The 16,408-nt window shown below is 45.3% G+C and overlaps 3 protein-coding genes and 1 long non-coding RNA gene across 9 annotated transcripts in view; 1 reads left to right on the top strand and 3 right to left on the bottom strand.

Moving 5' to 3' along the window:
* Window positions 1–179: 179 nt before the first annotated feature.
* On the bottom strand, window positions 180–756 carry LOC147047843 (secretory phospholipase A2 receptor-like). Its single transcript, XM_085927033.1, has 3 exons — window positions 705–756; window positions 369–577; window positions 180–296 (listed from the first exon to the last, which is right to left on the bottom strand). Exons 1-3 carry the CDS (start codon window positions 754–756, stop codon window positions 180–182), a joined length of 378 nt encoding a protein of 125 aa, XP_085783159.1.
* A 1,071-nt stretch (window positions 757–1,827) lies between these two features.
* On the bottom strand, window positions 1,828–7,645 carry sowahb (sosondowah ankyrin repeat domain family member B). Its single transcript, XM_085925313.1, has 5 exons — window positions 6,168–7,645; window positions 4,753–4,989; window positions 4,275–4,639; window positions 3,212–3,399; window positions 1,828–3,021 (listed from the first exon to the last, which is right to left on the bottom strand). Exons 1-5 carry the CDS (start codon window positions 7,363–7,365, stop codon window positions 2,571–2,573), a joined length of 2,439 nt encoding a protein of 812 aa, XP_085781439.1. The 5' UTR covers window positions 7,366–7,645; the 3' UTR covers window positions 1,828–2,570.
* LOC147047841 (uncharacterized) lies at window positions 6,897–8,139 on the top strand. Its single transcript, XR_015067675.1, has 3 exons — window positions 6,897–7,286; window positions 7,377–7,442; window positions 7,718–8,139. It is a non-coding gene; the product is annotated as an uncharacterized LOC147047841 (long non-coding RNA).
* A 2,665-nt stretch (window positions 8,140–10,804) lies between these two features.
* Window positions 10,805–16,408, bottom strand: part of shroom3 (shroom family member 3) — a 49,972-nt gene continuing 44,368 nt past the window's right edge. For all 6 annotated transcript variants that reach the window (XM_085925306.1, XM_085925309.1, XM_085925308.1 and 3 more), the window contains 7 exons: window positions 14,991–15,750; window positions 14,758–14,917; window positions 14,015–14,157; window positions 13,839–13,911; window positions 12,919–13,084; window positions 12,715–12,836; window positions 10,805–12,648 (listed from right to left, as the gene is read on the bottom strand). In XM_085925306.1, coding sequence (XP_085781432.1) covers window positions 12,259–12,648; window positions 12,715–12,836; window positions 12,919–13,084; window positions 13,839–13,911; window positions 14,015–14,157; window positions 14,758–14,917; window positions 14,991–15,750 — 1,814 coding nt within the window. In that variant the 3' untranslated portion in view covers window positions 10,805–12,258. The remainder of the gene's footprint in view (window positions 12,649–12,714; window positions 12,837–12,918; window positions 13,085–13,838; window positions 13,912–14,014; window positions 14,158–14,757; window positions 14,918–14,990; window positions 15,751–16,408) is intronic.

Genomic DNA, 16,408 nt, shown 5'->3' with positions numbered 1-16,408 from the left:
CCATTTGATATGACACCTTCATTCAGGGCAAATGACAATGTTTGTAGACCACTCTAAAAGTTTCACTTCCTGTAGATGTTGCGTCGCTCCACTCAAAGTTGTTCTTGTTCTTCAGGTGGGTTCCATAATCTCACTGTGTGTTCCGCCTGACAACAAAAGGACGCAAAGAGGTGACCTTCTTACCTCCTATCTTGACGCGAGTCCCAGTTGACGTAGGTCGGCGTCACACCGGTGTCAGACAAAGACAGTCTTTTTTCACCTGCTTCAAAAAACTGACACCAGGCCACGTCGCAGTTCTGCCGAAACCAATCGCAGGTGACAGTTAAGTACCAGTGGAGAGTCAACGTATTCTACCGCTTTTGTCTCACCAGATTGGAACGTCCTATCCAGAACGGTTTGTCGCCCATTTGCTCCTTCATGAAGCTTTGCTTGTCCTCTGAGGCGATGGAGACCAGGTCGCTGCCCTCCCAGACGCAGTCGTAACGAGCCCCCTGCCATCTGTTGGTGGTCTCCATCTTCTTGTCACTGTTGGAGCCAAAGCGGCGCCACCCTTTGGTCCTTTCACATGTCTGAACAACTGAGGACACATTTGGGGATTACTCATTCAGTTTCAGCCAAATGCGTCATCTGCATCAACACTCAGAAGACAAAAAATGTGTCTGTTGACACACATTGGGGAGAATCGGCCGAGCATCTCGTCTTACCCCTTCTCCTGCAGACGTAGCTGCTCTTCTTCTCACAATCGACAACTTCCATGCCGCCCTTGCCACTGAGTAAGGAATTGCAGCGTCTGCCGGAGAGGTCACCAGGGTTACCTGGAATGAGATCACAGATGCTCAGTGTGCCTTTGTTCCTCCATACATCGGCCAGGTTTTAAACCCACTTGCGCCCAAAAGGACGGAACTCGGTGAGGATTCGTCAGATTCTTTGCTGCTGACTTCAACAATGGTGTCGCTGGCGTCCAACCACAAAAAGGAAGCGCTTGGCAGAAGACCTTTGGGTTAAAGGCAAACACGGAACACAATTTGAAGCGTCCAACAGATGTAAAAGCGTGCAAAATGCTGAAATAAAAGTCACACTCTTTTCGCCCACTTTAAAAAACTGACACCAGGTCTCGTTGCAGTTCTGCAAAGTCCAAACCCCTTGTTAATGGCGTAGCAATAGTGAGCCAACAGCCACTTGCTTGCTCTTCCATCTCAACTACCAGTAGTGAGCCAACAGCAGCCTGCACTTACCAGATTGGAGAGTCCGATCGCCCATTTGCTCCATCACAAACTTTTCCTCGTCTTCAGAGGTCGTCTCAGCCAACCGTTGGGGGTCTCCATCATTTTGTAACAGTTTGAGCCGTGAGGACTCCATCCGTTGACTGTGTCACATGTTGGCTCATGATGCGTTAAAGCTGATGAAACATCAACGTTGCCATGGTCATTTTTCAACCTTTGGTGAAAACCAGAAATGCAGCAAACAAGCAATAATGCATGCCACCTAATTCAGCTTTTGCTAAATTGCATCCCCTGCATGACAGACAATCCACAAGTGACAGGACACACAAAGGACTTGGGCATTTAGGACTATTGCCCTGAAATAATATATTCACACAAAAAAAACAACATCCAGGGGATAACCAGTTTCAATATTCTGAAGGACTGTTGCACATGTCAAAGAACGGAGGAGATTCCGTCCACTTCTGTCATTCGGAGAAAGAAAAGCTCCTTTTTTTACTCAAATTCTGCCCACACGATGGCGCTACACGTCAACAAATTCCACATCCAACTTTTTCTTTTCATCGATTGCCAAAAGATACATTTGCAATATATGATAAGGAAGACGTGTTGACAAGAATTTTATTTGGCGGGATGGACAAAAAAAGTGCCAGGTTAAGATCACAATGGATCATATGATATTCTTTCCTGTAATTGTTTCAGTTGGATCAATATTGCATGTCCTATTAGATATAAAAGATTGTTTGGTGGTAAAGAGAGAGCAAGAAATTTTTACGGGTTGAGAAATGCAGCAATAACTCGGGCATTTTTATAGTAGATTGAAAGAAACCGCTCCAGTTGAGAAACACATTTAATATGCAGTGAACTCTGTCCAGTCAAAGACTAATAGAAAAACTGTTCAGTAGAGTTGAGTCAAGTCAATTCAGTGCATTTGTAGACTGTCTGTGTCTTCCTAGGAATGTTTCATCCACTCCCAGTGGCACATTTGGCCTAATAGTGTGCAATTAATCTTTGCTAGTAACATGTACTAGTCAGCAAGTGCCATGCACTCGTAGCCTCTTAACCTTGACTGTGGCATTGAAAGCTCCACCAGTAGTTTGTCAAATAGTTGCAGGTAAAACATTATTAGCAAGATTCAGTCATTCTCCCAGTGCACTGAATTACCTTACTAGTGAGAACAAAGGTCATAGACCTAAAGCCAAGAAAACTTAACGAAAGCTCCAACAGCTTTCCATTTTTGTAAGAGATTTGTGAAAACAACACAAATGCAGATTTATGGTTCAGTCAAGCAGTTTCAAAACAAAACAAAACAAAACAAAACAAAACAAAACAAAACTGATGTGCGTCTCAGCTGTCAGATTTGTATCCATGAAAGCGAGCCAGTGATTTGTGTTTTAAGAATGCTGCGATTGATGATGACCGTTTGACCTTGGTGCCCAAGATGGTTCTGGGCCTCTCGCCCTGGGAGGCAAAGGACAGGTGTCGATGGCGTCTGCGCTGATGCGGCTTCGGTTTACCTCGACCTTCCGCCGCGAGGGAACTTGCCCCTCTTCCCTCGACGTTACGTGCGGGCGCTCCTCCCAGCAATTGGAATACGTCGTAGGGCACGCTCTGGTTCAGGTACTGCCAGGGCTTCTTCCCGGCCGTGTCCCTCAGCTTCACGTCGGCGTCAAATTTGTTGACCAGCAGGCGAATCATGTTCTTGTTGCCCTGGATGGCTGCAATGTGAAGTGGCGTTTGGCCACATGATGACCTGGCATTAATGTCAAACGCCAAACCGGCCTTTTGGACACCATACCTTCAACCACAAGTAGAGGGAAGAAAGCTTGTCGTTAGTTAATCAAAACTACTATTATGACTAAAGTGCAGGAGCTGGCACTTGCTAAAGCACCACCACATGGTTTTATTGAATTTACTTTATGTTCTCACTGTAAACATTTGTGTTTGTCCACTAGCAGAGTCATAACAAGGTTGCACACAAGAGGTACCAGAGCGTGTTGAGAACTCGATGGTCGCCGTGTTTGGCGATCCAGTGCAGTATGGTGAAACCAGAGATGAAGTCTCGTCTGTTGAGAAGAGTGCAGTCCTCCCGGAACAGCGAGTAGATGTCTGGCCAAGCTCCCGACGCCCCTTTCACCAGCCAAGCGTGTTCTCTGGGCTCTAGTGGAACTAAAGACTGGAGACAAAAACAAATGTCATAGAGCAGAATAAGAAAACAGAAAAAAAAACTTTAACATATGACAAAGTGCACAGCATTGTTCTTTAAATCCAGTTTCAGCAGCCATAGTCTAAAAATGACTACACTCGTTTCCAATTCGTTGGGAATGCCTGTCTCTTGATTCGCTGAGACATGATGTGCTGATTTTAAACACGCATGTTCTCTGCTTGAAGCCTCTAATAAATCCACAAAATGTGCTGCTTTTAAACACACACACACACACACACACACACACACACACACACACACACACACACACACACACACACACACACACACACACACACACACACACACACACACACACACACACACACACACACACACACACAATCCCTCTACAAACATGCACGAACAGGAAATTAATCTATCAATTTATGTTTGTGGCTTTTCTACAGTGTCCATTCGAAATTATATCCTGTTTTGAAACCAAGGGATGGATTATTCATTTTTTTTTTTTTAACCAATTTCATTGAACAATTACCAAATAATTGAAAAATTATTTAGGATAATTGTCAGCTGCAGCCTTCATTTTTTCTTATTGTTGCGCAACAGGTTGTACAGAGATTCTAAGTTGGTAATACAAGAGTTCATGCATTCGGTTCCATACCCTAATTGCACTAGCAGTTGTCATGGTAACCAAAGCCATGCTCCAAAATTGCAATTTGAATTTGAGAAGAACCGTAGCCCCTCAACAGTGCGACTTGAACCAGGATGCATGTGAGAAATTTCCCCATAAAAATTTAACAACTTTGTCTTGTAGTCTCAGCCTTTGCAGTTATTTTTTTCTTCTGAGCCGTTTTTATATGGTTGCAGTTTTTGCAGTTTCTTACCTGCCTACAGGGGCTTTCGTGATGAGCACCAGTCTTTTCTTTGGCTTCCGTCCTCTCGGCCAAGTCAGCCAGGCTGTTGCAGCGAGATGGCGTGGAACAAGACGACAGCGAGGAGGATGACAGGTTGTGGCGGAGGCTCAGCGAGGACGAGATCCGGTGGAGGCGCTTCCGCCTCGCTGCTTCATTCCCTGCTACTCTGCCTTCAGCCGCCGCCTCCTCCTCCTGCAGTAGCTCGTTGAGGTCGGCACCCATGCTGCGGCACATCCGGCCCCTCAGACTACCGTTGATGCACCCGGCGAGTGTCAGACGTGGCGCAGGTGATGAAGCGGAGCAGTCACTTGATTCGTGGTCGTCGTACAGATCACCTTGACATTCAGACAATTTTTTATGATACACCACTCAAGATATTTGCATTTCAGGTGAAATTTGAGGACCTTTACAGCAGACTGTATTTAAACTTCTGTAAATACCAACTTACCTGAGGAGTGACGCCATGGAACGCCTCTGGGCACATACTGTTGCTGGTCAAGACGGTCAGAGGAGCGATGGAATGATGCCACATGGGTGACAAATGCCCGTTTGTCTCGGATATTGCCCTTCAAGTTATGCCACGGTGCTGTGACCTCCGGTTCAGTGTGATGCATCTTGGATGCTTGCTTTGTTTCAGAAATTTGCTGGAGGACCTCCTGCGTTTGAAAGGCGCCCGCAGAAGCACCTGAGAAAACGAGGGGGGGTTCAAAATCATATCTTTTGTTGAAGGACTAAAACAATGTATTCATTGTACTACACGTTTTTTTAAATTAATCATCTAATCAGTCACCAGAATTTGTTTCTGGAATTGGCATCAGCCTCAAAAATCTATATTGATTGGGCCACAAAAGGAAGAAGAACTAGGAGAAGAAGAAGAAGAAGAAGAAGGAGGAGAATTTAAACGAGTTTTTTTTAAGAGCTTTACCAAAACAGCAACTAAAAGCGCTCAAACGGTAACAAAATGTTCTCTTACTAGCACCCAGATAAATACAAATAAATCTGTTGCAGCAGGAAAAAGCGCACCTCACAAGCATTTCCAAAAACAGGACATTGTTTTTTCTCAGCAGTGAGGAAACTGTACAAACGTGAATTCATTAGCATCTAATTACGGGTTTGGCCCATCTCCAAATGGGCAAAGAAATTTATTATTGATTTAAAAAGTAAAAGAGATGTTGCAAACGATTGCAAAGGTCTTCTTTTAGAGAAAAAAAACCTGTGTCCTTCAATGGAGGACTACAGACATCTGACAATATTTTCTGTTGAGAGGCTGAAATGCCAAGGATTCAGATATTTTTGAATTTAATCATGTCTAATCAACTAACTAGTTATCAAAATTCATTATAGATTAATTAGATGATTGGTTAGTTGTTGATTAAATGATGAATCGATGCATTTCTATCAGGGTTAATTAAAACACTTGAAATCTTTCATTTAAAAGATTTACATCAACAGTATTGTACTCAAAAACGTAGATACAACCAAACTGTCCTGTCTTAAAAAATGTTTTGAGTAACTAACATGATACATTTTTAACACTTAATCCATTGATTGTTTCTGTACTAGTGGTACCAGACTGAAAATAACTGACCAACCTTGGACTAAAAATTCTTCGGTTGACTGATTGATTGACCAATTTTTTTTTTATTTGCCTTTCAAGTCCATGAATATGGTTTGTACTGTCCAGCTGACTATAGATAGTTTAACACCAACAAAATTCAAAAGTTCCACAGTGGGTCACAATCTTCTTTACCATGTGCCATTCTTTGTTTGGTGGGTGCGATTTTCGAATGTAAAATAAGTGCTTGGGTACATGGGCACAGCAGCTGGGAATGACTACACCAAACAAATTAGGTGCAGCCTTACCTTTTAATAACTGCAGTTTGTCAGTGCTGCTCTTCCACCCTGATGTTCTGGCGTCCCACTCGCGGCTGGAGAAGCCAGCATCAGATGGGTAGGAGAAGATGCTGTCGTGGCTGCTCGACAACCACGTCCTTTCATTATGACGCCAATTGTGTTCGTGCTCCAAGGGACGCTTATAACATCTCTCCTCATCTTCAGCTCTGTCTGGCGACGGCATGGAATGTTCGGCGGGGAGAGTAAGCCGGGTGGGTGATACAGGAACCACATTTGGGCCCACCTTTGGTCGTCTTAGCTGCAGCTCTGATTCCAAATGAGGCACTTGCCCCTCAGCCATGTTCGTTACCGAAATTATTGGAAAACCCCACTCTGTTGATGATGAAGCAATGGGCTGGCTTGAGCTGTACTCAGCAAGGGGTTCAAGGTGACCTCTGAGAGGTCCAACTGCTCCAGATGTGCTCATCATCACACTGAGCCCTTCATCAACATCCTCTTCGTCCTCATCATAGGAGACTGCAGTTTTGTAGCTCTGCCTGTGTCTGGTGCGGCGTTGCTGAGCATGATGGGGATGACCCCCCTCTTTGCTCTTTGGGGTTCCAGAAGGTGGTACCTGCTGGCTGATTACTCCGCGTTTTACTGTCGCTTGGGGATGGCGCTGTCTCGTAGCGCTACTTTGGGGGCTCGGATGTGTTTTGGCTGAGATTTGATCGTGACTCACCGCTGGAGCGGCTTCATCTCTACTAAACTCCCTTGCTTCCGGTGTCAGGTTCAAATTTGTTTCAACACGGTTGTTGTTGTTGTTCAGAATGATATCAGCCACCGGTAGGACATTTTTCAAGTTAGATTCTCTTGGCAGAGCGGGTGCTACCTCTTTTAGGGGCGATGACTTCTGCAAAGGTTTTTCTTTGCTCCAAGCCGGGTTCAAGGGTGACGGCTCAGCGGTCCTCTGGACGGGCGTCCCAGAACCACCGCTTGGGCCCGAACCTCGAAATATCTTCCTGAGAACAACGTGAGAGACGCCGTGCTCTTGCTTGACGGTAGCCACAGAGTTGACGAACTTCTTGAAGAGTTCGCGATTCCGAACTTGGTCCGCATGGTCCCGGAGAAAGCCTCTAAAGTGCTGAAGTAGGTCGGAATTTTTCACCGAGCCTCCTCTGCTTTGGAGAAAGTGTAAAACCGAGTCTTGAGTGAAATCCGTGTTCATTCTGGTTTCAGTCGTTTGTTCCCTGTTGGTTCCGAAGGTCGGGAGTTGGTTGAGGAATGAAGCCTCGCCCACTTCAGGTATTTAACCCTTTTCTCGCTCGCGGCATTCTTGCAGGTGAACCGGAGACATTGCATACAAACTTGATGATCATTCTTCATTTTAAAGACGGGTTCAATCCGAATAATTATAAAGAGTCTAAGGGTGTATCTAACCAAACCACAAAAGTCTTTTAGTCCGCTTGTTTGGTCCGGGCCAAAAGCGGACTTGATTTTTTTTTTTGTTTAGTGCATTTTGCAAGTGAAGTCTCCACATCCACGGTACACTTGTGACGATCTGTGTTCTCATTGGACAGCACTGACCGGGGCGGCACACAGAGCACGGAAACGGAGGAAAACATGCGAGTCCGTCCAGCTGCGTTCCTGCACTGCATATTTGTGCACACTTTTTTTAGTCCTTTTATCACAAACAATTTATTTTAGGTTGCATTACCTGACATGTTTCGGCATGTACTTCCGCCTTCATCATATTTGTGCTATTGGTGCGGATTGGTGCTGTTTGTATTCACACCTGAAGTGAACCGGGTCTCGGTCCATTTCTTTAATCCGCACCAGTATTTGTTTGCGTGTATTCACACCTGCACAAAAGGTCCAGACCAGCCTTCCAACCGAACCCTGGTCCGTTTAAAGCGGACCAAACACTCAGGTCTGAATACAACCACAGTTTTGATCATTTTAAAGTAAGCGTGTCTGTCTGTCTGTCTGTCTGTCTGTCTGTCTGTCTCTCTCTCTCTCTCTCTCTCTCTCTCTCTCGCTCGCTCGCTCGCTCTCTCTCTCTCTCTCTCTCTCTCTCTCTCTCTCTCTCTCTCTCTCTCTCTCTCTCTCTCTCTCTCTCTCTCTCTCTCTCTCTCTCTCTCTCTCTCTCTCTCTCTCTCTCTCTCTCTCCCCATCTTCTGTAATGCTTGTCCCCGCGGGAGTTGCGGGCATTAGGCGGGGGAACTAGACGAACAACCATCCACACTCACGCCTAAAAACAGTTTGCCTTTTTGGTACCTGTTGTGGAAACTATAAAGTATCTAGGATACCACCTCGACCAAAACCTGACTGGAAATATACACATTGAAAACGCAATAAAAACTGCCTCCAAGCGGTCTCAGTGATGGGGAGACACGGGCTACCTGCAGATGACCTTATCACTATCTACACCACTCTCATTAGGCCATGTCTGCAAAATCATCAGAAGAGCAGGTAACTTCTCACCATCCCTACCATCACTCCAGACCAGGAGGGAGGAGGCTGCAGTGAAGCTGGTCAGAGACATGCATGATCAGCAACACCCTCTGCACGACCTGCTACCTCCGACACGAGGCAGGTGCACTGCCAGGAGTTTGAGGAACCAACACAAGCTGGCTGAACCTGAACCCAGGGCCAAGACCAACAGGCTGAAAAACTCCACCTTGTATACTGCAGTCAGGCTGTATCATGACATTATTTAGACATTATTTTAAACAAGCAAAACAGCATGGCCACCAGAACTGACACTTTTTCCATGCCCATAACTTTTTCCATGCTCGCTGCTTTGAAAAACATGTCTTGCTTTTTTTTTATTTAATATTTAATTTTTTTATAGTTGTTATTGTAAAGTTCTGCTGTTTTTTCAGTGGGGCCTTTTTAGCTCCACTGGAAGCATGAATTAATAGTCAAGTCAATTTGGATTGCTCAATCAGCCTCTTTGGGAAGTGGGAGGAAACCGGAGTGCCCGGAGAAAACCCACACAGGCACGGGGAGATATAAACACAGGGAGGGCCAGAGGTGGAATCTATCCCACACACTGTGAACCAACCAGCTCAGTGGTCTAGTGGTAGAGTGTCTGCCCTGTGACTGTAAGGTAACGGGTTCAAACCCCGGCTGGGTCATACCAAAGACTGTAAAAATGGGACCTATTGCCTCCCTGCTTGGCACTCAGCATTAAGGGTTGGAATTGTGGGGTTAGATCACCAAATGATTCCTCAGCGTGGCATCACTGCCGCTGCCAGTCAAGCATCTCTGGAGATGTCCTCAGGGATGGAATTGAGCATCTCTTGTGCTATAATGTTGTAGGCTTGGTGCGCCTTGAGTCTGCTTGGTGGAGCTTGAGTTGTTGTGGTGCTATGCAGGATGTGCCAGTTGTTATTTTTTGCCTTCCTGGCGAGAACGAGGGTGGCAGCCTCTCGGCGAAGGTTGGCCGGCGCTATTCCCGCAAGGACAGGCAAGAGAAACACAGGGGTGGGCTTCAGGCATCCTGTTATAATTCGGAGGGCGTTGTTGATTGCCACATCCACCTTTTTGGCATGGGAGCCTCTGTTCCAAACTGGGGCACAGTACTCTGCTGCGGAAAAGACCAGCGCTTGAGTAGATATCCGCAAGATCTTAGCAGAGGCTCCCCACGTTGTTCCAGCAAGGCGGTGGATCAGTGCAACCCTGGATGTCACCTTTGCATTCAGATCTTCAAGGTGTTGTTTGAAGGATAGGGTCCGATCCAGACGCATGCCAAGGTACTTTGGGGCTTGTTGAAGCTCCAGGCGTTTGCCCTCAATGCTCACTGCAAGTTCTCTCCTTGCTTCCCTGGTGCAGAGATGGTATGACGCAGAAACAGTCTTTCCAACGCTGAGCTGGAGACGCCACTCGTGCGCATATCTTCATTCAGGCCGTCTTCCGTCGCCTTCCACGTTGGTCGGCTCAGCATGATGGCAAGGTCATCTGCATAGCCATACTTACTGGATGCTGTGTCCGGTAGGTCGTATGTATAGATGTTAAATAACATTGGTGAGAGAACTGACCCTTGCTGTACCCCGCTCCTCAGTCTTCGGAGCCTACTGCACTGCCCACTGCTGGTTTGGAGAGTAAAGCTGCGGTTGGAAAGCGTCTCCATGATGAACTGCACCATGTGCCTGTCCGGTATGGTCCTCAGCAGCTTCAGGTAGAGTCCCCGGTGCCACACTGTATCATATGCGGCAGTTAAGTCCAGGTATACCACTCCAGCTTTCTCCTTATCCTGGAAGCTGTTCTCTATGTCTTGGGAGAGTAGTGTGATCTGGTCTGCTGTTGACCTTCTTTGTCGGAAACCAGCTTGTTCCGGTGGGAGCTTTGGGTCCACCACAGGCTCTATGCGGCTGTGTATCAATATTTCCAGGATCTTAAATGGGGCACTCGGCAGTGAGATGGGCCTGTATGACTTGGGGTCCTTCCTCTGCATGCTCTGCTCTGCGTTTGTTTGTCACAAGCAGGTCTTGCACCCTGACCTTGCTACTCACAGGGAAGACCGTGTGAAGGTTGTCGTCCATCTTCCCCGTGTGTGTGACGATGATCATTGGGACTTTAACTGTGAAGCGTACGTGCTAACCAGAGACCCAGCGTAGAGTTAATGTATTGACTCCTATTAGTGAATCACAGACCACACCTAATGACATTTATAAAATATATTTATTTAGCAAAAACAGGATAGAAAAACAACAGGAGCCATTGTCCAATCATCAGATTTTTTTTTTTTTTTATAGCTCCGCAAGTCAACCAGCAAAATATCTGGGATAATCTGTTGTGCCTATGATGAATAAATCAAAAAGTGAATGTGATCGTGAATGTGGTTTTATGCGTGATATATGGAAATTCGGAAAAAACGACAATATGTTAAATGTGCTCTCCAAACTAGAAAACAAGTCAAATTTGTCGGCAGAGGATAAACAATGGTCTTTAGATAGACACTTCAAGATGAATAACATGTACTCAAGTTGTTAAAAGTATTAAAAAAAAAACTGCACTGCTGCCTCAATAAAGAATGTCACATGTTTAATTTGTATTTGACATTCAATGTCGTGCGGTTGTCTGATTGGATGAACCTCTAAAAAGTACAGTTATAATGTGTGTTGTGCAATGTCACCAGTGGAGAACCAACTCATAAATGGCAGAATATTTCCATGTGCAGCTTCCATTTTTTGACAGCCATTAAAAAAAAGTCATGTGATATAATGAGACACCTTTCTCGATTCCTATTGGAATCATGAGTCCAGTTTAAGGCATTGTAAAATCAAGATGCATTACTAGGCTAATTTACAGCCGTAATCTATACGTAATTATGTTCCAACGGTCTTATTTTGTAATTTAAATGACCAATAATAACATTGAGCATTGCACCCTATCCAAATCTTTGGACTCTTCCTCCTTTGACATAAAAAAACAATTGTAGTGGCAATTTGTTATTATTATTTTGTCTTTGGCCACCAGCAAACACTTTTCTATTTGAGCAAAATTGAACTTGCCTAAATTGAGAGCACCATTGGTGCCTTCTAAATGGCAAAGCTGCAGGACAGGACCTTTTATTGTTTTCTCACTGTATTCCTGTTATTTCCTGTAACAGTCCATTCTTCTCTGTTATATCCTGAATATTCTTGGAGGAAAATGAAAGAACTTTTCAGATAAACATCTCATATGTCAGGCGTTGCAGTCCTAGTCCTATCTCGAAAAATGACTACATCTTTCAAATCCCTCAAATAAACTTGTCAAGTATTTCTAAAAAAGTTGGAGGAAGGAATAGAAGAGAACGACCCTTAATTAAACAAGAATGATCTTGCAAATTTTCAACAATAACCTTTCATAAACTCTTAGTGAACTTTAAAACAACAGCTAAGAGTGGCAGCGGTTGGGTAAATTTAAAACTTAAAGCAGATGTGATATTACTTCTCTTGTAAAAGTTTCAGTCGGGCGCAAATAAAAGGAGGCACATGACCAGTGTTTGCAGCTTCACGTGCGACATCCTGCGTGCATAGATTCATTGGGACTGGGCCCACTCTTGCATTTGTACTCCCCCAATTGTAAGTTTTCACATAGTTTCTGCACAGCTGCTGGTTGCTGGTTCATGACCTCACAGCGATGTCACGGTGGTGGACCTGCCAGAGTGGGTGTGGCCAGGAATCGGCTGTGGGCAGGGAAAGGAGCAGGAAACGGGGTTCGAGGACGCACGGAAAGATCCTCTTGACCAATCTCGAGCCGTCGCCAACTCTGGCGGGAGGGTCTCTGCCAGCCTCGTCAGCTGCTCCTCTCGCTGACGTATGAGATCATCGAGGTTCCGTTGGCGAATCAGTAGGGAGGGTTTGGTCCTAACAAAGTGTAGGTAGTCTTGGAGCTGGGCATCAGTGAGGTAGCCTCGCAAGATGGCGTGAACAACGCGCTGTCGCCGGTCCAGGTTTTGCTTCAATTCCCAGGCATCCTCTGTTTGACTGAGGAGCTGGGAGCGTTTGTGGTTGAGGGAGTCCTGCGGAGACAAAAATGCTTACAATATTTGAGGACTAATATGAAAAAATGCGTAAGGTTTTCTCACCCGCTCCTCTGAAATGTCCTCCTTTGTGAGCTCTTGTTGTTGCAAAACAAACAGAGATTTATCAATTCTCCATAGCCGGCTACACAGTGACAATAGCAGGTTCACAATTTTTTCAAGATCTCCTGCAAAACAAAAAAGTTACTTTTACCAAAGAGTTAACCAGAGCCTTGGCTATTTGAACTATATTTTCCATGAATGTTGTACCAATGAACATGTTGTACTTGTCCCTCTCGTTTATCTTGCATAGTTTGTTCACAAGAGAGCCAATGCTGGCCCCGAGTGCCTGGTGATGCCTTTGCTCTTCGCACAGAGCGTCCTTTTCTTGACGCATAGCCACCACACTACACCTCAGAGCCTCGCAGAGCTCCACCTAACAGAGAGGTCAGGAGAAACACCAGGCAAAGATCACATTTCTGAATAAGCAAAACTACAAAAAGCAGACCACCTTGATGTGCCAATTATACAGTAGAAACTCATTATGGATTCATTGGGGATATTCATCAAAACATATCATACTTGGTGGTTCATTTATTTGTGGCCTAAAAATGCCCAGTAACCCACTGCACCCGGTGGCTGGAGCCACAATGTTAGTGTGCTTCATTTTTTTAAACATTAAACGTTTAAACACTAGGGCGGGGCACTGATTAGCACGTCATGATTCGGAGGATTCGAGTCCACCTCCGGCCCTCCCCGTGTGGCGTTTGCATGTTCTCCCCGTGCCTACGTGGGTTTTCTCTGGGCACTCCGGTTTCCTCCCACATCCCAAAAACATGAATGGTTGGCTGCACTCCAAATTGCCCCTGGGTGTGAGTGCGGATGGTTGTTAGTCTCTGTGCTCTGCCATTGGCTGGCAACCGGTTCAGGGTGTCTGATGACTGCTGGGGTTGGCTCCAGCACACCTGCAACCCCCGTAGGTACAGAAAATGGATGGATGGATACTATCATGCGATGGAATGGCGATGCTAAGCTCACGGTCCATGCTTTCCATTGATTGATTGATCGATTGAAACCTTTATTGTCCCCTCTGGGGAAACTTAGTTTTGACATGACATTTGCAGGGACTGTCTCCCCCTGCTAACATGGCCGTTTCTTAGTATATCATGGTTTCTCTTTTCTTTCATTACCTTACTGCTGTTGAGGTCCTTCTCCTCTATCTCAGTCCTTTGATCGACTGCTGCATTGAGAACATCCTCACTCCTGTACAGGGGGCAATGCAAACATTTAATGGCCACAAACAAGCTAAATATTGAAAAGTGAGCAAGGTCTGAAGGTCAAACAACGTTTAAAGAAAAATGAATACCTATCATTTAATGGTCTACCCCTGGCTTGCCAAGGCACTTTACCATCCAGTCTGCTGTTTTGAAAGATCTCCTCCACAAGGTCTACAGGTGATTTACCCTCCCATGTTTCTAGGATATGTGTCAGAGAGCGATCCTTCACTAGCTATGGAAACAGTGAGAACAGAAGAATTATCGTCAACTACAACGGCTGCTGAGTACAATGAATAGATATGTACTGTAGGTTAAACAAGGGCAAAGGTCACATGGTAAGTCCAAAACAATACATGGGACTTACCATGTGAGCACACATGGTAAGTGCGTGATCATATGGTAAGTCTCACTCACTCACTCACTCACTCACTCACTCACTCACTCACTCACTCACTCACTCACTCACTCACTCACTCACTCACTCACTCACTCACTCACTCACTCACTCACTCACTCACTCACTCACTCACTCACTCACTCACTCACACATACCTTACGTCACATGTGAGAATCGAATTCACGGTGTGTATGTCAGATTATAGTTATTTCTGTGACCTCTGAGGTGTGTTTCTGTCATTAACAGAAGAGGACCAAAGATTATGTCTACAAATAGTACTAATTAATTTTACAATATGTCATCTGATGTATAGCAACAATGACAACAATACGATGGCCTTGATGAGAAGTTATCAAAAGACATAAAGAAAGAAAGAAAAAAAAAACAATACGCAATATCCATTTTGGGATGGACCACTTGACTACAGGTACCCACCAGCTGCTTTGCCAGCGTTTCCACTTGTAACTCCTCCACTGTCTTTTCCCTCTTGAGTAGTGGCTGGTACTCAAGGTTAAGCGTGTCATCATTCTGTAGGTTGCTAGAAGAGGTGGACGTGAGAGTGGACGATCGTGACCTTGAGGATGGCACAACAAGACTGGCGGAGAGTGGAAAGAATGTTTAAGATCTCGACTGATAAATCTTTCATTTCAAACACATGGAAAACCAACCTTCCCGGAATCTGCAAAGAGTTTTTCTTGTCCAACTCAAGGGGAGGAGTGTGAGCCAATGGGAAGTCTCCCATGATATTCGTTTCTGTGATTGAACGAGAAGGCGATGGAGGTGTAGGATTTAGAAGGAATACCTCATCCAAATCCTCATTAAAAAGTCCTGTGGATGTTACTGATATTTGTTTTTGGTCAGTGGAGCTGTTGCGGCTCATCGGTGATGGAAGGTTCTGAAGGAGGGACTGATGAGAGGGTGTGGAAGGACGTGATTCGACATTCCCACTGTGTTTCTTGTCTGGTGTGGAAGCAAATTGGAAATGAAGCAGCGGTGAAGACACCGGTTTGATGTTTTCTTCAAAATGCCCTCCATTTCTCTCTAAACTAAATGTTCGCTCTCCGTGAATGCCATTCGTACTAGTGTCGTGTGATATGCTAGCATCACTCAAACTGTGCCTCGCCGGTTTGTCCATCGCTAAGGTGTCAAGGTGGCCGTCGAGGCTGACAGCTCCGCCAAAACTTTCAGCAATGTTGTTGTGGGGGGTTCCCGGGAAGGTGATGTCATCCAAATTGGCTTGACTTTGACCCTTATTAGACTGCCAGTCAGGGCCATCTCCGTCCTGAGATCCGGACACGGAGGAGAGGGGACAAGGCAGACCAACTGAGGCTGCTAGAGAGGACATGCTATGGGCTCGCTGACGTTCACTGTTCCTCTGACGTTGCTGTCTGTCCCTCAGTGGGACAGGGGAGTGGGAGAAGGGTGTACCTAGAAAGGAGGGAGACAAAGATGGAGAAACGAGATGGCACAGTTCACATCACACTGGTCAATTAAGTATGACTGTGAGTTTTCTTGGCTCTCCCTGTTCTGTACGCCACAATGGGTTAAAGTCGACTTCGGAGTCTCACTTTGTACTAACTTGCTAGGATTTACCTTCAGCCACAATGAAATGTGGCTATCTGGTTTGAGACAGTCTAGATTTAGATGTTTAACGCCATCTAGTGGTGGACTATTAGAATGCTACAACCCAAGTTCAAAGCGCGTGCTTGAAACAGTCCGCACTTGGCAAGCCTACCACCAAGTTCTTCAGCAGAGGTGCAAGCAAATGACCTCTAGTATTTACTCAAGTGACAAATTAAGTGCATTGTGTTTGTTAAACATGGTGTGTGGGGTATGGGTGATTTTTCTCCTCGATGTGCCAAGCGTTTAGATTTTTGCACACCATGCGGACACCGTAACTCTAACCAACTTCCCAGTTAACCAGAAATTTCAAAATAATCCTTTCACTCTGTGTTGGTGGCACATTCAATCGTCTGAGGAAGTGTGACAGCTGTGTAGTACATAAAAAAAAAACAGTCTGAGAAAAGTTAGTAATAATAATAATAATACTACACAACAGAATCGTGGTGAGCTGTTGCGCAACCCT

The sequence above is a fragment of the Syngnathus leptorhynchus genome, chromosome 12, assembly GCF_054491065.1.
Source record: "Syngnathus leptorhynchus isolate UIUO chromosome 12, UIUO_Slep, whole genome shotgun sequence".
Taxonomy (NCBI): domain Eukaryota; kingdom Metazoa; phylum Chordata; class Actinopteri; order Syngnathiformes; family Syngnathidae; genus Syngnathus; species Syngnathus leptorhynchus.
Note: the sequence above shows the minus strand (reverse complement) of the source record. Positions and strands in the feature narration are given on the sequence as shown.

Excerpts from the sequence above, each read along its gene's own strand:
- LOC147047843 (XM_085927033.1), bottom strand. The coding sequence starts at position 756 with ATGGAAGTTGTCGATTGTGAGAAGAAGAGCAGCTACGTCTGCAGGAGA. Across the intron at positions 578-704 it reads CTACGTCTGCAGGAGAAGGG|TTGTTCAGACATGTGAAAGG; the intron begins GTAAGACGAGAT and ends ATGTGTCCTCAG. Across the intron at positions 297-368 it reads GGATAGGACGTTCCAATCTG|AACTGCGACGTGGCCTGGTG; the intron begins GTGAGACAAAAG and ends TGGTTTCGGCAG.
- sowahb (XM_085925313.1), bottom strand. The coding sequence starts at position 7,365 with ATGAACACGGATTTCACTCAAGACTCGGTTTTACACTTTCTCCAAAGC. Across the intron at positions 4,640-4,752 it reads TCCATGGCGTCACTCCTCAG|GTGATCTGTACGACGACCAC; the intron begins GTAAGTTGGTAT and ends CTGAATGTCAAG. Across the intron at positions 3,022-3,211 it reads CGAGTTCTCAACACGCTCTG|GTATGGTGTCCAAAAGGCCG; the intron begins GTACCTCTTGTG and ends TTGTGGTTGAAG.